The sequence below is a fragment of the Aptenodytes forsteri genome, unplaced genomic scaffold, assembly GCF_000699145.1.
Source record: "Aptenodytes forsteri isolate BGI_AS27 unplaced genomic scaffold, ASM69914v1 Scaffold171, whole genome shotgun sequence".
NCBI classification, from domain to species: domain Eukaryota; kingdom Metazoa; phylum Chordata; class Aves; order Sphenisciformes; family Spheniscidae; genus Aptenodytes; species Aptenodytes forsteri.
The window spans coordinates 4035543-4058815 of record NW_008794211.1 but is presented as its reverse complement, the minus strand read 5'-3'; the positions used below and the strand labels follow the sequence as shown (position 1 = coordinate 4058815).

The window sequence follows — 23273 nt, the reverse complement described above, 5'->3', positions numbered from 1 at the left end:
GAGGTGCACAAGAAGCTGGGAGGGGGCACAGCCAGGACAGCTGACCCAAACTGGCCAAAGGGACATTCCATACCATGTGACGTCATGTTCAGTTCATAAACTGGGGGAAAGCTGGCCGGGGGGGCCACTGCTCGGGGACTGGCTGGGCATCGGTCGGCAGGTGGTGAGCAATTGCATTGTGCATCACTTGCTTTGTATATTCTATTATTGTTATTATTACTATTTTATTCTATTTCAGTTATTAAACTGTTCTTATCTCATCTCAACCCACGAGTTTTCTTACTTTTGCTCTTCCAATTCTCTCCCCCATCCCACTGGGGGTGGGGGGAGAGTGAGCGAGCAGCTGTGTGGTGCTCAGTTGCCGGCTGAGGTTAAACCACAACAAACAGTCGGACAGTTTCTGCTCCATATGCAAACTTGTTAGTCACTACCCACCGAGATCAATGTGACCCTTTTACATGAACACCCTTCTGCATCGTGACCCTTCTGTGGCAAGCAGTTCCAAATCTTAACTGCTACTATTAAAAAAAAAAATGAAATTAAAAAATAATTTGATAGGCAACTACTAGTTTTATTTGATGCTCTCCTCACGCCCCTTCCCCTCCCTTATCTTCAGGGATGTCTTGTCCATGCTATGTTTGCAGAGACTTCAATCAGATCATCCCTCAAACTGCCCCCTTTGCAGACTAAAAAGTCCTAGCTATTTCGTCTCTTCCTTGCATAGAAGCCCTCCATCTCCTCTGTGCATCCTTTTTTTGTTCTTTAATCATTTCTAGTTCTGCAATAACCTTTTGAGATAAAAGACATAACTACACAGTATTGAGTGTATGAATTTCACAGTGTATCACAATAACATTTTCTTCTTTGTTCTATATTCTTTTCCTAGTCATTTGTATTACCTGACTTCAAAACTCTGCAAATGTCTTTATGGTTAAAAAAAGAACTGGCAAAAATCAAGCTTACTTGAAAAGAACATTAAGGCTGTATTAGTAGCACATTACAGCTAACTATTCTGTGTGAACAGTGATTTTCGATAGATCACCATAAGCCACCTTGTAACTTCTGAACGGACTTCAATGGCAGATTAAACAAACACCCATCTGCCACTGTTGATATGGCCCTAAATTATTAAATATACAATTTTGAAAAAGTAGTACTTCTTACTATCATAACCTAGAATTGAAGTAAGTCGATTTAGTTCTGCAGTTCTGAAATTCTCATCTGTATCTAAAAATGTTCTCTAGTGGGACTTGGAAGACTCAAAGCTTACACATTAGGTCCACTAGGGCACTACCTCACCCATCTCCAAGAAACTCCTGAAGAGTGACTAGCAGATATGAATTCAGGTCTCCTCATGTCTGTTTCTGACAAAATGAGCAGAATGACTTTCATATCCTGCTTACTGGTTATCCCACCTACCTAAAACAGCCCTTCCTTGAAAACCTCAGGCATACCTCAGGGTACTGTGACTTAGTGAGATGACCTAAGCCTACAGGAAGAAAGGCACAAACAAGTTTTTGTGCAAAATACATTTACTGCCATTCAACAGAAAGATAGCAGAGCTCTCTAAGAGTTCAGTCATTTAAGATCAATGTTGCCAGCTTGCACTCCACGCTAAGCTACCTGATTGCTATGTGTGCTTCTGTGCACAGAAAAACTGCTTTATGAGATACAGAGATGGGGACAAAAACCAAGAGCATTTATCCAAAGCCATACTGTCTCGATATGAATACTTTCAGTGAAGTTTGAGAGGCACTGTCAAGACAGAAGTCTTTTGTATGCAACATTAAAGCTTTTAGCTTACTTTGCATCATTTTGCTGTCTGCATAAATCCCTTTTCCTACTGCATGTGTCCTGTAAACATGTCCAAACAATACCTTAGCTTATTAACAGTAAGATTCTTCCCTCCAGCATAGATGACATAGTTATAAATGGCTCCTTTGAAGTTATACAATCCTATAGAAAAAGTTCACACGATTCTTTGCAGTCAAGCTGTTTAACAGTATTAAAGAAACTTAATTTTCTTTGGCTGGCATCCCTACCTAAGACTGTTCATGCTTAAACATTATGAACTGCACATACCTCTGTTCACCTCAATGACAATTTGCACATGATTAGTTTTATGGACTGTGAGAAAAGTAGGACTTCATTTGGAAACTTGTACAGAGGAATGGAAAAGGGATGAATTCGACAAATAGAGGGATAACCAGAAAAAAAACCCAACCAAACAAACCCAAAACCCCCAAAGAGTAGGATTTTATCTTTAAGCTTGCCTGAATGCAGAAGAGGATATAACCTACATTACACTCATCGACCTACCATGAGGTATGCATAGTTCAAAATATTATCAGGAAGGGTCTGCATTTTAAAAGGTCTCCCCTGCTTTGACACTTTTGTGATATTTTCACTGTGGAGAAAGAGGGCATGAAAGTGGAAGGAGCTCATGAAGAGCAAGACAATCTTCTGGTGTTGATTGTACTTATGAGGCTACTATTCTTTAGGGGAAAAGTAAATCATAACTAAAATCTCTCAAAATTTCAATTACATCAAGAAAGGTATCATACAACTAGTTTGTATCACCTGAAAAAGCCAGAGTTCAACTAAAAAAAAAAACAAAACCAATCCCCTACAAGAAATTTATATTAGAGCTGAAATGGAATAAGCCTATAAAATAAATTAAGATGATACAGTAGGCATTGAATTCAGAAAGCCCTACTATTGGAGAGAAAAAGAGAAAATTCACATTGAACTTGAACCTCACCCGGCACCTTATGAATCCATCCTGATAAACCCAGATTTGATCATCTGAGTCTGTATCTTCTGCAACCTGTATTCTGAGAAGATTCAGATTGTCTAAGTTTCCATCAGCTGACATGAATTTTCCTGTTTCCTTGTTTCGAAGCCTGAAGTACACACGTTTCTGCAGAAAACAACAGAACACTCTAACCACAGTCTCACGCAGAACACATCCTGCTCTGGTTAACTTCAGAGAAATTACTGTTCAGTGCTGAACCCCGTACCTCCCTCTTTCTTTCGGAAAGCTTAACTTTTCTATTTTAGAATTTAATTCCAAAGCCCGTAAGTGTCTAGGACAAGCCAAGCTTTGAGAACTCGCCATTCTGCATGGAGAGTTTTAGGCCCTCCTATGCACTGAGATCAGCACACAGTGGACAGCTAAGAATTTTTAATTCAGAGCAACACGAACTTCTCTCTGCTAACTTCTTGTACAAATGCTCTTAGCTTTCATTAAGGGTGCCCTTGTGCAGTGCTGCTTATTTCACTGGCAGCAAGTATTACACTGCATATTCATGCTGCGGCTTGTTACATATTAACATTTCTGTTTAGACAAGCTCTCAGCCAGGGCAGTCAAAATGCATTATTCGTAACTCTGCTTAAGGCTATACAAAGACAACGCTATGACAGCAAGCAAATGCATTTGGTTACAGGTACAAGTAATCTGTGAATTAGAAAAAGTTGTTTCCTCAATAAAATATAGCTCAGCAAGAACCTCAAATCTAGAAGCTCACAGGACTGCTGCAGCATTGGACCAAATCACATGGTCCTTACTTAGATAACAAAATGAAAAGGACACCACGAGAATAAGTTTTGCATTGGATTTGCAAATTATTCTGCCAAGTAATAAGCAGGGAAGGACCTTCCCCCCTAAATCAACACAAAATCACTACTAATCTAAGTATCCAATTTTGTTGACCAATTTTCTTGTCATTCCAAAAATCATGCAGATAATACAGACAGTACAGACAGTACACCAGTGACCAGTTTGGGCGCTAATTATAAAACAACTTAAAATAATTTATATATAGTAGTTACAACCATTATTTGTTAAAATAATTTCGCCAGTCCTTATATGATGTCTTCTATGCTTTGGTTTAAAGTATGCTTAATGAACAGTTTAAGCAGTAGAACTGCAAAGCCATGTAGCATAATCAAATAGCTTTTATTACAAGCAAAACTGTAGAGCGATTTCTTTACACAATTGCCATTGCTGAAGCTTGTGACATGCATCAAGACTGTAACATTGCTTTCAACTGTATAATATCCCCCCAGCCCCATTACAAAACATAAATTAGTATTTGCCAATCTCATGTCAGAGCCTACTCACCTGCAGTAAAGGTCTCAGAGAACCTATCTGACAATAGCCACTCACTTTATACCAATCTGGAATTTCATTCGGTGATAACAACATCTGACGCCCCCTGTAATTACTATGTTCATAAATAATCCATCTATGAGAAAAAAAGAGAAAAAAAAAAAGACAGAATGCTTTTACTGCCAAATCCTGCTTTGGAATCAATAAATGGGTATAATAGAAATCTGTCCCACAAAGTAGGAGTGTTCAGCTTTAGAAAGCCAATGACCTTCCTTTTAACAGGTCTTCAAAAATAATAAAATCGTGTCCTGATTTAGATCAACCACATTAAGATGAGTACACTGAAGTTCACATTTTAAAGTCCTGTTATTTAAAAATTACAAGCTGAATGAAACAAAGCATTTTCTTGCCTCAAAGGGAGAGCCCAACTTTTAAATAGCATGTTTTCAGGAGGCACTGACTCCTCAAGGAGCATATATGTACATGCTACATATGCTGTATATTCTAGATTGCTGCATGTGCAGAACCAGTAGTTCTGTGTATCTTAATTTGGACAGGCCTGACCCACATGGGAAAGAACTACTAGGGATGCAGATTGCAACAAGCAAATACTGGAACTGCAACAGGGTGAAGTTCTCTAAGCTATTTCGATAGAGGTTTTATTTCAAAACACCCTTCTTTCCAAATACCGGGGCAGGGGAAGAAACAAAAAGACAGAGAGAGAGAGCGTGCATATAGAAAAAATTTGTTTAGCATTCCCTAGCACACATCCAACCACGCTTACAATCACATTGAGAGCAACCTGTCAGAACCTGACTTCTGCTTCTCTATTATTGGCACAGGCAGTGAATTACAAATAGACTTTGAAATAAACTGCAACACAGTGCAATTTGTTGAGTTTTCTCATGCTGATTTGCTGGGACTGTCCAATAGCCATAGGTCTTTGAGTACATGAACACTCAACAGGCACATTTTCCTGTTACCTCCTTTCCTCCGACTGATTTGTCAGTAGATGTCTAAATCCAGAAGGAGCACACTCACCTTAATTTTGACACTTTTTCACAGCCTAATACACATCTATCCCCAGGTATGAAATTAAGAGAAATATAAACGGATGTCTCTTCGCAAAGGAAGAGAGGACGAAAACCCCTTCAATAAGGGAGGCAGTAAGGGCAAGGACACTCTGAAACCTGTATTTTGACACATTTCAGCAGCTGACACTGCTATAATGAAGTAAGAACTTTCATATCACTCTATATGTTTCCAGTGATCAACCAGAAAAAAACCCATATATTCATGAGACAGGAAACGCACAATTCACGACTTCATTACCTGGAATCACGGTAACCATGTTCTTGGCAAAGAAGTAACTTGATGTTTGAGTTCACATTATTTCATGTTATGGAAAGTGAGAATCAACTGTATTGTGGTTATGGTGAAAGATACTGAAATCTCAGGAGACTTAAGAATACGGAGCATTTCTTATGACCTTTATGTTTCAAGTTTCAAACTTCAGTTCAGTGTGCTAAGGAAACCCTTTGACCAGCTTATGCAGATGGGGAAAATGGTTTGCTCTACAGATCTGGTATTAGCTATCCACTTGAGGGCAGTCTTAAGCTATCCAACAGCATCTCTCTAGCACACACCTTGGAAATTCACCTCTTCAAAAGAACACATTTAAATGCAAAGCAACAGTAACATGGATCTATCGTTAAAAAAAAAAAGTCACATTCTTCACGTTAGAAGAAAAAAAAAAAAAGAACATATACTTGGGGCAAGTATCCAGGACGTAGAGGTTAACAACAGGAAAAACGCAAAAAGATAAATTTAACAGATCTGCTGGAACACTGGAAGAAGATAGCACAGGAGTTTTAAAAACTGTCTGGAAGCATTTTGAACTTCATCACAGACTATTTTTTTACATGACCTTCAAAAGTAAATTCAGAGAACACAACTGCTTAAAAATAGCTGAACAAATTTAACTGCTAGATTTACAACCAAGAGTCTGACCCAATTCCTGAAGTAAAAGGGATTATTACTAATGCCAAAAAAGGCCAGATCATGATCTGATTGTACCACCATGTCCGTAACATCTAGGTAAAAGGATGAATGTGAAGGCTTATTAAAATATTTTGAACTTATGACACATAACACATATCACAAACTGGATGATTTTTATGAAGGCTTATTAAAATATTTTGAACTTATGACACATATCACAAACTGATGATTTTTTTTATGATTAAGACCTAAACCAAGAGCACAGAAGTTGGTTTTAAGGATGCTGTGCAAGCTGGCTTTTATAATATGGTATGAGAGAAGACACCAGTTTCCTTATGAGCTTTACTCAAATTCATTTCAGCTTTAGCACAGGGCACCAGTCAGTGATAACATGTTGAAACAGTATGTAAAAAGGTTCTGTAAGAAGAAACTGCATTAATGCACCGCACGCATTATCATAATCTAATTTTATACTGCTTGGTTTCTAACACCTGTAATTTTTCTGCTAAATAAGTACATCATTCTAAAGAATCAAAAAGTGACTTTAAACTTACACGCCGCCAAGGACTTGAACTGAAGCTATTCGAGGATTGTATCCCAGGAACTGGAGATTTAAGGTTTCTGTACTGAATTCTATTTTCTTTCCTTGGAAACCCACCTTTTCAAAAAGAGCTATGCACGGCTCAGACAGCTCCTGCAAAAGGAAGATGAGCACTTTTATAGGATGTTAGAACTGCAGATGGTGATTGTGAACATCATTACTCCACACAGCCCTTTTATTTCTTCTTGATTGTTTAAGATCAAAGACCCTGAATAATAATGTTTGCTCTGCAACAGAGAGCAGTAAAACATTTCTTTTACTTAGAAGAAATAAGAATAGTAATAAAAAGCCCTTAGACAAAACACACAAGGGATCTTCTTGCATGGAACATAAAACTTCCTTTTCTTAAGGCATACATAAATGTCTCTGTGGCTGATTCTTGCATAATATCTTAAGTATGTTTTAAAATATATTTTTATTAATGCCATATCCCTCTTCCATTGCACTGAACACCACTCATTGTACGAATTTTCGTCTTCAGACCTGAACACACAATAAGATAATATTGATTTCTACAGCTTCAAATGATGACAGCCTTGTCAGCAATGCTTATCACTTACTGCTCTCATTTTTAACTCTTATAGCAGGTTATGGCAACATCATTCTCTGACTAGACAAAAGCTTCAAGATTCATACTTCCGAGGCGAAATTCATGACTCAAGCAAAAACTGTAACATCTGAATCCCCCAAATTGCTGTGGGGAGATGATTCTTCTCCCTCTCTGTCAAATGCTGCTGGTGTCAAAGGGATTCTGCCCACATGAAGCTCCCTGCATCACTGAATCCATTTTAAATGTGTTCTGGATAACAAACCTTGGACTCTTTTCCGTGTGGCAAGGTATCTGTAGTGGACTGGAAATAACCTCTCACAATTAAGGCCTTCCCCTGGAAGCTGGGAGGTAAGGGTTTGAAATCCCTCAGGGTAAAGTCAATTAAGCCCGAGTGTGCTGTTGTTACAGTTTACGCTCATAGATAGAAATGACCCTACCACTCCCTTTGCCATAGCCAGAAGAGCTCCTTCCTGCCGGCATGTGTTCGGCATGCTCAAAACATCAACTGGATCGGGAACGCCCGACATGATGTGAAGTCTCGACAGACTGCCATCTGGCCTCAGGCATGGAAACAGGCCCTCCAAGGCAGAGGTGGCTCCGTACATGCATGGTGGTGGATATCCGTGCTTCCGTGTGACTCTGTTAGGCAAGACCTCATGTCTACCAGCTTCTAGACAGTGCTTAAATTCCTCTTTAATCTTCCTTTAGATGTTTAAGGGCCCGGATGACAATGTTGCATGAGCGTCACTGTCCTGGTTTTGGCTGGGATAGAGATAATTTTCTTCCTAGTAGCTGGTACAGTGCTGTTTTGGATTTAGGATGAGAATAATGTTGATAACACACCAATGTTTTAGTTGTTGCTAATTAGTGCTTACACTAGTCAAGGACTTTTCAGCTTCCCAAACTCTGCCAGTGAGAGGCAGAGGTGCACAAGAAGCTGGAAGGGAGTATAGCCAGGGCAGCTGACCCAAACTGGCCAAAGGGATATTCCCTACCGTATGATGTCACGCTCAGTATATAAGCTGGGGGGAGTCAGCCAGGGGGGCAGTGATCCCTACTCAGGGACTGACTGGGAGTCAGTCGGTGGGTGGTGAGCGGTTGTATCACTTCCCTGCCCCTCCCAGGTTTTGTTCCTCTCTCTCTCTTGTTGTTTTACTTTCCATTACAATTTTTTTATTTTTATCATTATTATTATCCTTCTATTATTTCAAGTATTAATCTGTTCTTGTCTCAACCCACGAGGTTTCTTACTTTTGCTCTTCCGAGCAAACTGGTCAGGCAGCAGCCCTTGAGCCATATGCAATGGCTCAGAAATGATCTACTTACAAAGAAAACACACAGACAGAAAAGGAAGTCCTCCAATTTTCTGCCACACCTTCCACTCTGGGCATTTTTTAGATTCAGCAGCAACACTGTTATATAAAATGTTCCCCACAGAGACAAATGCAAGGTCAGCTCACAAGCGTTCTTTCCGTACTTCCCATGTACTGCACTGTATGAAGCTGGTGCTCCTGTATATCTACATTTAGTTATTTCACAGAGTTGCTCATTAAAAAGATGTATTTTCAGCATGACTGTTCAAGCATAAACCACATTCACAGTTGTTTTTAATAGTATGTTCAGGAAAAAGAACATGTAGCAAATTCAAGAAGGAAAAATGCTATTTTCTATCTGCAACACAACCGTGTGGAGCATGCAAAGCCAGCACAATCAAGCAAAGATAGTGGTATAAAAACCAAAAAAACCTTGAGCTTATGAACAAAAGCCCTTTTAATGTTCACTTCCAAGTTTATCAAATATCCCTTTCATTTCCTTTTTTTCTGGTCCCTTAGATATGGATCCCTGCAAAGGTGAGTTAAACTAGGTAAGTGTAGTAACGTGACATATTAAAACAGCAAAGGTGCTTCTTGTATAGAAATGTCACACAAAAATCACAAGTAAAGTTACGGGAACAGCAGATGGTGGGGAGGAATTAAGATTGGCACTGCCAAAAAAACAGTCCCAAAATAAATCTGACAGGTGAAACCAGGATCTAGAATAATAAGGTTCAAGCTTTTGTAAAATTATGAAAAATGGACAGTGTAATATGATCATTTCCACCTAACTTCTTTTTCTCTGTATTCTGGTTTGCTAATAAACCGCTAAGCAACCCATCTTCCTCTTCTCCACAGGTAGGAAGCCTCTGAAGAAGGAAGCAGCAGCACATGACTTGCAGACAGATGCAGCTCTGTGCTACTGTCTGAAGTGCGATAAATTGTAGGGCTAGAACAAGTTTCAGAAGTTATAAGAACTTAAAGAGGCACAGAACTGGCATTTGGCTGTTTTAACACAGTCTCTGTCACAAATAATAAATCTTCCAAAACTAAGCTGATCCTTCCAGCTTGAAACAAGCATTTTAAACCCAAGAACTCGATACTGACAGGCACAAAAGAGCCTATTTTAATTCATGGTGATCACCCACCAAGCTTGGCTAGAAACACTTCCATTGTTTTTAATATGATCTGTCTACTGGATAGCCAAAGAGTTCAGAAGGCAGACATACTTGCTGCAGATGTTTGTTTACACTGTACATCAAAATGCTCCAGAGACATGAAAGAGGATGACACATTTTAGTTCTCCTTCATCAACTGCTACACCACTGACAGGTTACCAAAATTATAGTGGAGTGCAATAAAGTCGCCAAATTCAAAGAAGAGAGTCAACAGTGTACTCCTCCTTTTTTAAAATGAGTACCATCTTTCACATTGCCGTAAGTTCCTGGATTCTTGACCACATTTTGCTAATAATTACTCTGATCTTAAAAGATACTTGCACATTCCGTAAGTGATCCATCATAATGATTGGTTATAGGCTTGAGCAAACTCATTCCTCGCCACTGATGAGTTACAAAATATGTAAATGTTGTTTAGTTTGTATCCACCACACATAACACCACTGCCTGATTTTGCCAAATGGCACTGGGTGTTGCTTTACTTTATCTAGAAGGGTGCGTTATTTCATGATTAACTCAAATTGCATTTCCCTGATGATAGCAATAGTGTTTTATAATTACATGTAATTTCATGCAAAATTGCTTAGTTAAATCTGCTTTGTTAATATGCATAAAAAACAAGGTCCGCAGTACAAATATTTCTTCACTGTCTTACTGACATTTCTCAATCCACTCTAAGACTCTTTATTTTCCAGTAGGAGAGACCACTATCTGATGCATCCTTGACTCTTTCTACAGAAGTCCTTTTATAAGCTGTTATTAAGAACAGTGATCCCAGGCAGCTGCTTCTGTGATGTCCTCTCCTTTGCAAAAACAGCACAGAGATCAAACAAATTGACTGCAGCTAGGACATTTAACTGCTACTGCGTAAGGGAAAAAAAAAAAAACAAAACCAAACTCATCTGTTGTTTGTGCAAAAAAAAAAAAAAAAACCAAAAACAAACTCCTCTGTTGTCTGTGCGTCCCCAGCATTTTTACTGTTGCAAAAAAATGGGGAGGTCAGAGTCATCAGTGTACTTATCTTTACTTTACAATATTTCTAATAGCTTTACTTACAATATTTATAATCCGTAAAGATTTTAGAACTGCTTGGGGTGAACAACCCATTGCCGTCAGATCAGGATAGATTCCTTCTTCTAACACATACTGGTTACCGGAGAATTCTTCCTGGTCATACACTATGCAGCTGCAGGAAGAAGAAGAAATTGCCTCTTAAGAATTCTGTGCAAGTAAAATGATGCTAGTGTTTCTCAGTCTTTAAGCAAGAGCTACTGACAGAAACATTATTTATAATGTTTTGTCCTGACAAGCTAAAGATTGATGTGTAAACTGCAAAGCATTGTTCTCTGTAAGTGCCCATATGTGAAACCACTTCAGGTGTTAGAAAGCTGGTTGCTTTTTTAAAACTTTTACCATTTCAGTGATTTTGCAATATTCATTCGATATAACTCACCTGCCATCTAAAATTTTTGAAGACTTCACAGCAAATGAATCAATACATCTTGTGTTTTTTTCAAATATTTGGCAGTTACCCTTGAATTCAGGCTATGAAAATAACTGGACCTTTAAAAAGTTACAAACACATTTAAAAACAATTCATTCTTCAACTTTCAGTAACATGTCTCTACCGTTACTTCTATAATTAAATTAAAAGATACTTAAAACACCCAGACTTCCTCAGTTACATATATTTTTTGTTACCTCTTCAGTGTTGCAATCTTTGTTCAAGCCAGCAAGGTAACAATACCAAAAATTACTTCTGATTGTAAATCACTCAGTAACATACAAAATAATTAAAAAAACACTAACAAAGATAGCTCCTTGGACTATCTGCTGGAGAAGATGTTTAAGTTCCCACTGAATGGCCAGAATAAGCACATCTTTAGTAAAGGGCCATAAATAGTTTTGGTTTGGATTATTAATCCATTTAATCTCCAAAATACGTACTCTTCCCACCAAATGAAAACTATCTGTCTCTGAGAACATAAATGCTGCATATTCTTGGCAAAATACTCAGCATGCCAACAGGCATGGTATATATTCCCAGGGTAGATGGGCTTTATGTGCCTGTTACAGCTATAGTTACAGTCATGACACTTTGTTCTTTCTCTGCTCGGAGGATAAGAGAGGATACGTCACCCAGAGTCTTTTGTCCTTGTTAAAAAGAAAAAAGACTTCTAAGCAGCAAACCTGCTAATTTGGTTAGAGAATAATTAACCCTGATCACACAGAAGTCATTCACATTATCACATGCCTACCAGCTTTATTCACTCTTAACAGATACAAGTGTGGGCATGTACAGTGTTCTCCAAAGAGGAACGTGCTGACGAGGGATGCAGTCTGTTGACTACAAGCCATTACTTCTTTGTTTCCTTAGGATAAGGTCTTAATAGGCACATAATATATACGGATGCAAATAATTTTTCATGCACATAGCTGAAAATAAACAGCCTTGAGATTTTTATTCCCCACAGTTTATACATTATCCCTATGCAGGAGATTCCAGTGAGGCATGCTACTAATCAGGAATGCAAAACGAAACAGCTAAGACTTTTCTCCCTAGTTTTTAGTTCCATGACATACTCACCATTTTGACTGAAATTAAAACAAAAGTAACTTTGTACAGGGAAAAACATGAAAAGGTTCAGAATTATGAAAGGATGAAAAAAGCCACCCATTAGCCTCACTGTCAAAACTATGTATTAGTAGTTGCACATAGGAGACAGTCCAACATAAAAATATGTTAACTCACTGGACAAGTTCTCCCTGCCATTTCCTTCTCTTAGTTATTGACAAAGATGGCATTAACTTTTAAGCACAACTCAGCATTATTTGAGAGTGAACGAGATTCCCTTGAAGTGCAACCACCATTAGCAGAACTGTTAACCAAGGAACTAGGTTCAAAAGGAATTAAATCACAACTGTACCATGAACAACAACATCTAACTTGTAGACCCCTCGCCTCAGCAACAGAATCCAGGTACCTGCACCTCTGCATAGAGGGCTGCGGGCTCCAGCTCCTCAGAACAATCACCGACACCCCAAAACAGCTCACTTGCTGAACCGAAACACTGCCTGTGCCCTGAGAAAGTTCTGATGGCAGCCGTGCATTAAATCCCACCTTCCTTGGGCCTTAATGTGCCTTACTTAAGAGGTTTGGAAAGCAGCCTTCCTTCACCTGCAGATCTCACTCTTTGTCTGACTAGTCAACCATCTATGCAAATACCTAGGTATTACACTAGACAAAAAGCCATTTCTTTCTTTATACATGTTACAGACACTACGCAATATGTTTCATGCACTTCGAGAAGTATCTTACCTTGACTTTACCCGTTTTGCTTCCAGCAATATCCTGCAAAAGTTTGGAAGGGAAAAAAAGGAAAAAAGCATTTTAAACAGTGATAAAATAACACACGTACAAAAGTTTACTATTAATTATTGTTTAAAGAATGTAAATAAAATGAATTTCATAGAAAAAGTATAGCTCCAAATACTTCAGAGAAACTTGCAAAACAAGTCTAAAATGAACTCCTTACCATAATGATGGGTTGAACTGAAGATATTTTGCAATTCTTCCCCCCCCATGCCTCAATGCTGGGATATAGCCCTTTAGCCAGTATATACTGCTCCCCTGTAAACTCAGGATTCTCATAAGCCACCCACCTAAGAGAGACAGAAAAGAGGGCGGTGGGTAGAAGTCACACTACTTTTCCAAAATACAGATGTGTATATTCATTACTGTCTTAATGCAAGAACAAATAAAAAATTTCTCCCCTCAAGTGCCGAACCGTGATGCTATTAAAACTCTAAACAAACCCATGTATCTGATACTCCAAAACCCATGCAAATTTCACTTCCGTTCACCCTACTATATCAATGTGAATCAGAGTGAATTAGCTAAAGCAGACCGCAAGTTCAAATACATCATCTGCTAGATATGCTAAAAGCTGTCTCCAGTAAGGATATTTCGAGATGTTTCACAATTCTATTATTTTATCTAGATCAAGTTCTCTCTAGAAAAACAGACAGGTAGCAGAACACAATTTTTTGGCTAAAACTAACTTTCAGAGTCATCTGGGCAGTAAAGATAGGAATACTGATTTTTAATGTTGCCTGTACCTACAGTTCCGTTGTGTTTAAGCAAACACACACTCCACCAGAAAGCTGTTGCAACAACAGGCATATATGCTAATGAGAGCGGTCTGCTCCCTGCTAGGCATCACAGACATCTGCAGGAAGAACATCCTTGAAAGTTAAGCATTAAAGCCGTCACAGATTTGACCAGATTAATGTATTTAAATTAAAAGCCATTGCTACTCAGTCAGATCTCATGCCTGACACAGGCCGCAAACTCAGATTTCTTTATCAAGCCCGTAACTTCTGTCTCAGTCAGAATATGCCTTTTTGAAAGACACTGAACTTTTGAGATACACACTTGAAGTATCAGAAAAGCAACCAAATCACTACATATATGTCTCCAACGTTCAGTTATCCCTGCTGCACTTCATTTCTATTCTGAAGTATCTGCTATCAGCTAGTCTTGCTATGCATAGTCTGCTACGTTCAATAAACTTTCTATTATCGCCTCCTTCTAACCCTGGCTCCATACTGAAAGCCCAGATAAAGCATTCCCGCATCGGCACTACCTTTGGTTTTAAGATAACCTGCATAACTTCTGTTGCCTTTCACTGCTAGACTTCCCAAACTTCCTCGTAATTACATCCTGGCTCTTTTTTAAACATACCCTTCTTTTGTTTGGTTGTTTTTTTGAGTGCCAATATTAGAACTAGCCACAGTAACAGCTGAGTTTCATTTATATTTATGCAGGGATCAGGACATCTTGCTGGTTCCTGGTTCTACAAGATAATCTTCTACTCATAGTCAGCTAGCTTTTAATTTTAGCCAATGCGTTGCAGGAGTGTATGCCAGGTTATGCCAAAACCCACTTTCAGTGCAGTCTTCTTACAGAGTTTCAACACTAACAAAAAATTTCACATCATAAAGCAGTAAAATGATACGGAACTTAAAATTTGCAGTGGAGGCTAACTCTCACCATCTAACTTCACCATAAAATGATCTACGTGTGTCGAGCAACTGGATTCTATTAAGCTGCAGTTTTATTCCAAGAACAAATGTCAGAGTCTCTGCAGATATAAGAAGTGAGATAACTTCAAACTGAAATAAAGCTGCATCAACACATGCTGAGAGTGAACTTGGTATTACTTGTCCATGGTAAACACTCATATAGTGATCCACATTTATCACTATTCACATCTCTTGGTTTGCCTCAAATATAATCAATTATTCTAACTTGTTATGCACTAATTACTTCAGGCATATTTCAAGGCACATTTCAAAATCACCTCATACTAATTCATCAAAGAGACATCGGTATGTACAATAAATTGAGCAGACAGTTCAAATGTCTCAGGAGTGTCTATACCTGTATGCCACATATACCAAAAGCTGTGAAAATGAGGTTTCCTTAACCAATTTCTTCAGCAGATGTTCATTAGATTTTCCAATGCACAAATGCCAGGGTACAACTACAGTGCATGACAGTTTAACTTGATTGACATCTATGCAAACAAGTGTTTCCAATATTAAGTGAACGATAAAACATACCAGATGCCTCCTAAGAACCTCTTGATAGCAGTAATTTTGTTTCCCCTATCTAAAAAGAAGCCTAAATACAGAAGTAATCAATGTATCTCACTTGCACATGTTTATGTTGAAATCAATGGGATTTAAATAAGTAAATACCACTCTCCCATGCAACTCAGCCCACACAGTTAGAGTTTCTAGAGTCAGGGCTTATTGGTGAAACACTTGTGCTTTTCCACTTCATTCAGAAGCCCACACAAGCTGCTGAGAGTAGTAATAACATCATCAAGGACAGGCAGCCGAATTCAGTACCAGCTAAACCTGTGAGACCTCAAGACTATCCCTGGGAAGGAGCACTGCCTTAATCCAACTTCTGACTTAACAGAAAGGCCTGGAGAGCAAGACATCACCTCCATATCTGAGCAACAGAGTCACATCCCATCTGCCAGGCACCACAAAAACTGAAGTACTGCTCTGCGGCATGGCAACAACCACCCTGCCCCACAGGGAGCGAGTTCTCCTAACACAACAGTTTTTGTAACCCCCAGCCCTACAAATTGCCTTAGTTAGGCTGAGCAACAGCCTTATCCCAGGTTGCTGGCAAGGTGGCGCTGGAGACCTTCACTCCTTTGCACCATCCATGCCCCTGGAACCAGAGATGTAGAGAAAAGCGTTGTTTATACATTGTTAGTACTATTACATGCACAGTATCTTTCCCCAAAGCCTTCTATATATGATGTTTAGGAAGCACAGCTCCTAACAGGGTGTGGAAGAACAGCCAAGAAAAGAACCCAGACACAAGTAACTTGGCAAAAATCAGCTTTGCCCATGGTTAGCCCAGGATTCATCTTACCTAACTTCATCTTTTAAAACATTGGCCATTTCTCATCACATATGCTCTTTCTAGCATTAGCTGAGAGGGGTAATCCCCCTTTTTGCATTGCTCGGACTCATTTTAGGATAGGACAGATATACCTAAGTCCCAGAAGGACCTTCCTTCTCAGCTACGGAAGAAATGGCGATACCTTCATTAACCTAAATGCCATAGTTTTTACAAGTAAGCTTTCAGGCACAGAAGCACTCCTTCAGGTCTGAAATAGAATCCACAATCTTTAAAGCTTAAATGCTACATGGAGACAATGGGGTTAAATTGGCCTATAGGTGTGAATCAGATAGACCACGAGGGGCCAGGAAGTTAACTGGCACTTGCAGATTTGTAGCATGATTAACAGAGGATGAGGTAATAAAAATTTGGTTATATGAGAGAACACAGGTTCTTTATCATACCCCTTCATGCTTCTGATTCCTAGTATCCCAGGGACCTGCGAACTTTAATTTCATGGCTCCTTGAAAGGTTTTTTCAAACTTCAGTTCAGCTCAGTTCAGAGATGGAGAGAAGTGGAAGCTTATTTTAAAATGTTCTCCCACAGGGTACCCAAGGGCTCTTGCACTTTTCAGCTCCCAGTGGAGGTTTGTTCTTGTACCTCATGCCTCTTTAGTTTCACCCATCTAGATTAAATTTACTACATTCTGGCTCCTATGAATTGCTCATCACCTAATGATTTCCTTACTACTACTGTCTATACGTACACTAGAAGCAGCCAAATCTGCACTGCGGACTAATTACTGGAAAATTAGGGGAAAACCAGGCTGATTACAGGACCACAGTAAAACAAACACCTACGTAAAAAAAAAAAAAAAAAAAATCTGGAAAAGTTCTTCCACCAAGTTCAAAAAGGATCAACTAAAAGACAGGGGCTTTTTCAGTATTTTTGGCAAAAGTTTGGTGTGTTTATGGATAAAGAAAAGGCACATTTCAAACATGCAATTCCTGTGATTTTGATCACTATTAAATATAAGCTTGAAGAGTTTTTAAGCAGAGAGGAAATCAAAATTGCACAACAGTTGATTTTAGTACTTGCTTAAACTTGTAAAGGGTGTTACCTGTTGCTAGTAAAACTTCCATTTTCCACCGCTTACAATTCTGCCAATTTGGAAGTAAAGATCAAACCCTACTTAAAAGAAGAAATGCCTCTCCTATTTTCAGGCAGCCTGGATTACTTTCCCCACCTCAACGTCAGAAGAATAAAATATCCTGGATTTTATGCTTGGCCAATCTCTGAAGAATGCTTAAGAGCAAAACATTTTCAAAGTCAATCCTCATCACCTTAGGATATTTTTTTCGAGATGTCTTTACAATGGATTTAGCAAGGACGTTAAAATACTGCTTGGAAACATTCTTCAGAAATATAATAGCTGAAAAATTTAATGCAGCTAGCACTCAATCACCCCAAAATGGAATATTCACTCCCCAAATGCAGAGCTGGGCTGTCTTCAGCATACAGTTTAGAGATGCAGTTTAGCTTAGAGCTTGTTCAGTAGTATCTGTGCACTGCAGTGTCAGGCTTTCTTTTCTTTGATATACCCTTTAAATTACAGAGCAATCAAATTAATTATGTGGGAAATACAGATCATCTGTTATCTGTTACTGCTATAACTGCACACCCCAGATACCTGTAGTTAATAAATTGCTATGAAAGGTTCAGGGCTTCTTAGCTTTTTTACTTTTTTTTTTTTTTTAATGAAGCATTTTCAATATGATACCAGGAAGGTTGCTTCAAAATATTATGACAAGCTTTTACTGAATCTGTCACGGTTCACTATGCCATCATCTACATTACAGTCTAAACAGCTCAGGAAATTGCTCAATGGATTATTCATCACTATGACTGATTTCCTGGAAGGAAAGATATAAAAATTTTCTACCTGAACAGTTACTTAACACTTAAAATAAAGCATTTTACTACCAAGCATGACTTAACATGAATCATTCAACCTTCCTGACACATTAGCATCTAGTAAAAACACCACCACAAAACCCCCAAACGCTCACAACCTCTTTGGAAACAAAAGGGTTGTACAAGACTTAAGAGTTGAGTGCTAGTCACCTGTTATGAACAATGCACCTAAATTTTTAAAAAGCTTATTCCTACAAATTACATCTTTAAGAGACTACAAGGTGAGATTACAGGAGCAGCAGCAGAGTCTATGGGACAAGAGTTTTGTTTGTAATGACTTCTAGCCGCCTTTACTGTCAGAGTATTAGAGTCACTCAATTACTAGAATACTCAAACTCAGGTATGATTCCTATCTCAGCTGCAACAGACATTTACTAGAACAAATACACAAATGGCATGATAGGTAACCCACAATTTGTTTCCCAAGCTTCAGAGGTGACTCTTTCCCCATGAATCTCCCTTGCATATTACAGAAGACAAAAGGGCACAGTGGCTTCAAAGGTCACCACGCAGAAAAAAACCTGCTGTTGCACCATATTAATATAAAAATTAAAAGCATTCCTCTGGAATGCACGGAGCTTGATTCTGTGATCTTTATCCAGACAAAACTTGCAGAGATATCACACCAATAACACACAAAGATTTAGGGTGTGGCTGGGTAAGGCAGAGCTTTCAGCAAGTCACCTGCACACCAGGCAGGGAGAGAGACTGTACGTCTCGTACTCTTTTGGTTCTACTACTTTAAGTAATTTTGTATATTTGGAGACAGGATTGCTAATACTTGTTTGTATTTCCAAAATACTTTGATGCAGTCTGCAAGGCTGTGAAACTCAATCTGTAATTGATGTACTGAACAAATCAAACAGCAAAGTCTATCAACTTACCAACTGCATGTGACAACACATGTGGCACAAAGAGTAAGAGTCGTTAATGGCCATGCCAATGCAAAGTTTTGGGAATCAAAAGAAAAACCAATAAAAAAACCCAACGCCACAGTACTGAAAAACTATTAACCTATAGGATTCACTGCAAAAGCAATGTTACTTTTCAGAACAGTTAAAGTCTCCTTAATATCAGAATGTATTAGTGAGCATGGTAAGAGTTATCTCCATTTTACACACAACTGAGAGAAAGAGCAAGGAATTTGCCTCTGATCAAACCCAAGAAGCCTGGAAATTAGTTTTAAAACTGGAAATTAGTTCCATAACAATTTTGCTGTTGAAACACTTTAAAAAAAAAAAATACAGCCACAAGAACAAGCTATTTCTACCTCTCTGATGAAATGTCATGTCATACTTTCATACTTTGTGTATCAGTAAGTCAACATTTCCTGGCACCATCTGATCTTATCATGAGAAGAAAACCGATTTACTGTACATACTCACAAAAACTTTACTCTTCACATTCTGCAGTCAAGGGCAGAAAAATTTATGTGAAGACTCCACACAGACATTAGAAGTCAGAGTGCTGAAAAACATCTGCAAATACACTTGAACGGTGATTAAAAATATCACTTACACGCCACTTAGCACATTTATGGATTGTGTCCTCAGCCCATAGCCAGTGTCTTTCAAATTGGAAATAATTCCTAACACATTAATATTGGAACCCTTTGATCCAAAGTCTTTTTCACTGTACATTATCATATGGGAGCCTGTGAAGTCCTGTTAAAACAAAGAGAAGCATCATAAGGAAAATGCAACATGACGTCTCGGTGCACTCAGGAGATGCCTACTACATGTGCTTGGAACTTACACCAGCAATCGGTCGGAGAGATTTCAACTCTTCGTCATAGCCACCCCAGTCTGTCCAATCCCGATACGCTCCTTCTTCCAGCAAGTACTGATGGCCTTCAAACCCAGGCTTCTCATAAGCGACCCAACTAAACAACAACAGAGTCTGCGTGTGAAAATCGACAACTGCCTGCCACTCCATGTTGTTATGGAGCAGATACAGATGTGTGAAATTTGTTCTTTTGCTGTGACTATTTGCAAATTTAACCCAGGCATATATCTAAACCCAAAAACTAGGAAAACAGAGAAAATAAACCGGTACTGAATTTGTCCACTGCAATTTCCAGCCTATGGAGTTACTACTTCAGCTGAATGGGAAATATTGCTGGTGTCTTCCCACACTTACACTCCTCCTAGCACTTTCATGGATCCCACTGATGCAAGTGGAAGTCTTGTCTTTTCTTCTGATTCCTTGTCATCAAGCATAAAGATCTCTGATTCTATTTCCAAATGTCTCCCTTCAAAGAAAGGCTTCTCATAAATGATTACCTGTAGCGGAAATGAAGTAAAAGAAAAGTTGCAGAGAGCATGATAAATTCTGACAACAGACAATGTCTTTTGCATGGGCACATAGCGGGAGAAGGCAAGATTATGAAACTAATCAGTGGGATCTCTCTATTCTCTTCAAGAGGTCATTCCCTTAGAGATGCAACAATTCAAGGGCTTGAATGTTCATTACCCATCTGCATTATCCAGATAGCTGGTAATACTGTCATAGATGTATGTGATGGATGCATAAACGTGACAGAAATTGCAGTTTCACGGTGTGGTCACATACAGTACGACTAGCCACTAAACCATCAGTCGTTAGTACACAATCACGATATATTTGTCTACCCCATGTGTTATAAAATACCTTTGGACAATCAAATAAATATTGACTTTTACCTTTGGCTCTCCACTGAATTCAACTTTGCGACCACCCTGTTAAAAAAAAGAAAATAATAAGTTGTCTATACTGAGACAACTTACAGGCAACTGTAAGAGTCATAAACTCTTCACAAAAAGAGAGAGTTAAGATGAAACCTTCCTTGAAGAACAGAAGTGAAAGTAAGAAGAGAGATTAAAGGCAGAAATGGATGCAATCAAATGTTGAAAGTTCAAGAATTCTATAGACTAAAAATTTTGGTTTTTAAGAGTTACATTTTCGCGAGTCTTGAAAAATCTAGCCACCTTAACACATTATTTCTAACACATAAACATAGGTCACGTAACTTGCAAGTTGTAACAGTGTTTTTTACCATTTTCAAGGGCCTCATGGACCTAATGTAGGCTTCCTTCTTCTCCCAGAATGCTAAATTAGGATATTCACCAGGCTCCAACATTAAAGGGACTCCCTGGAAACCAGGTTCTTCATAAATTAGCCATCTGGGGGTGGGGGGGAGGAAAGCAAAAGATAAAAACCCCAGAACATTTCTGAACAGTAAAGAACAAGACAATATGCTTACTTTAGAAAAGACATCATTGTACCCTTAATAAAACTTTGTTTCTTTACCATCAGAATTGCCAACTACAAGGTGGCATACTGGCAAACTTCTGTACCTGTGCAGGAACCACCAATAATGCATGTGTTTTGTTTGAACAGGCTAAGAAAAATATAATAAATCAGTACAATGAACAGACAGTTAAGAATTTGACTCTGTCTTATCTGAGGGCAACCCAAAGTTTTAGACTGAAGTTTCAAGACTTAAAGTTACTCTGCATTATTTTTATAATAGTTTTAAAATATGCAGAACCAATTTTCAAGAAGTTGAAAGACCTCTACTAACCTAGACTTGGATTTGTTGCAAAGTCTGTTCAATAGAGAATTCTAAACTTGTATTATTTACTAATACATAGAAAAACGTGACAACTCCTTAGAAATCTACTTCCTCATGGTTTGTATATGCTAATAAATCTGCTTTGAAAGACATAACTTTCAAAATTCCTAATTGGGACAGCAACAGTATTTTTTCAAAGCTTTTTCAAGAAAATCTTAGCCAGTAATCACTTACTGGAAAAAAAGACATGTACTGCTGATCTCTGCATAAGGATGGCAATGTATTTCTTCCAGTTAAATTTACTGATCTCTCAGAAGTGCAGCATGGAGCAGTATAAAACACATACTAAACAGGAAGACTTTATGCAGCCAACCCTTTAATCATGCAAGGATCGCAATGTATAAGTCTGGTGATATCAGAAAGATGTTAAAATAATCCATCACCCTACCATGCTTAAAAGGCAGATACCAAGCTGATGTAAACTGGCACAAGTTGGTATAGTTTCATTGCAGACATACAGTTCTGAGAAACAAACAAGGATCTTTAGTTTTATTGCTGTCTATAGCCGAATGTTTGATATATTGTGTGTCCTGTAGTCGCACTGTTCAGTAAGCCCTCAACTTCACTGCAAGAATTTAAACACATGGAAGACCAAGGAGAGAGTACAATCAGAAGATAAAGGTGCATTGACTCATTTTTGTTGGCAGCTTTTAGTAAACAATAATTAAGCACTAACACTGGGAAATCTTACAAAGATACAACCACACCCACATGGCAAGATGACTCAAAATCAGATCCTCCCTCAACTGCCAATACAGTAAACTATGTCATGCCTGTAAACTAAAGGAAAGAAAAAACCCTGCAACATGCAAAAAAAGCAGCAACAATTTACTGAATTTCTCATGCAAGCAATTAGCAGAAGCGACTTCTTACTACACTGGACTAATGAACTGACATCTGAGAAAAATTATTTTTCAACTGTCTATTTTGCTTCCTGGTGCAAATATTAGTCTGCCTTCCCTCGAGGGATCCAAATGCAACAGAGAAATTAAGACTGCAAGAGTTTACACAGATTTAGTGCAAAAAACGCTGTCACACTGATGCAAAATAAGGACCAGTCTGAGATGTGCACAGGCTCTGCTTCCTTTCCAAAAAGTTTGTAATTTCACTATTCACAGAATGCTTTTAAGTGAGGGACAGAAATAAAGTGGAGAGGTAGATGAAGTAAATTTATAATCAACCTCCAAATAACATATCTGATTTCATTACTCTTGGCATACATGTAATTTGGATTAAGCTTGCAGTTCAACAGAAATAACCTCCTGTCAGAAAACCAACTACTTGGACATCTTAAAATTTCCCTATATACCCGAGTGCTTCATTTTTTCCCCAAATCAAGGTGTAAAGATTTAATCAGAGAAAATACCCTTTACCTAACAACTAAAATGCTCCATCCATCATGTGGCATATTTGAATACCTCTTTGCAGTGGTATGTAACACTTGTCTTTAGTTGGGCAGTTTTTGATAGTTAAATAGGCCATTTACAGCAGGCAAATGCTCTCA

The 23273-nt window shown here is 38.5% G+C and overlaps 2 protein-coding genes across 2 annotated transcripts in view; one reads left to right on the top strand and one right to left on the bottom strand.

Annotated features, from left to right (window-relative positions):
• Nucleotides 1-7385, top strand: part of RTN4IP1 (reticulon 4 interacting protein 1) — a 42104-nt gene extending 34719 nt beyond the window's left edge. The window contains exon 10 of the mRNA XM_019473610.1: nt 7298-7385. The gene's annotated coding sequence lies outside the window, so the exon portion shown is untranslated. The remainder of the gene's footprint in view (nt 1-7297) is intronic.
• AIM1 (absent in melanoma 1) overlaps nt 1-23273 on the bottom strand; it is a 44414-nt gene that overhangs the window by 6587 nt on the left and 14554 nt on the right. The window contains 12 exon segments of the mRNA XM_019473599.1: nt 2762-2920; nt 4124-4247; nt 6667-6806; nt 10811-10940; nt 11208-11317; nt 13074-13106; nt 13291-13417; nt 19675-19820; nt 19912-20038; nt 20296-20438; nt 20838-20873; nt 21191-21317. Of these exon segments, the coding sequence (XP_019329144.1) occupies nt 2762-2920; nt 4124-4247; nt 6667-6806; nt 10811-10940; nt 11208-11317; nt 13074-13106; nt 13291-13417; nt 19675-19820; nt 19912-20038; nt 20296-20438; nt 20838-20873; nt 21191-21317 (1402 nt within the window).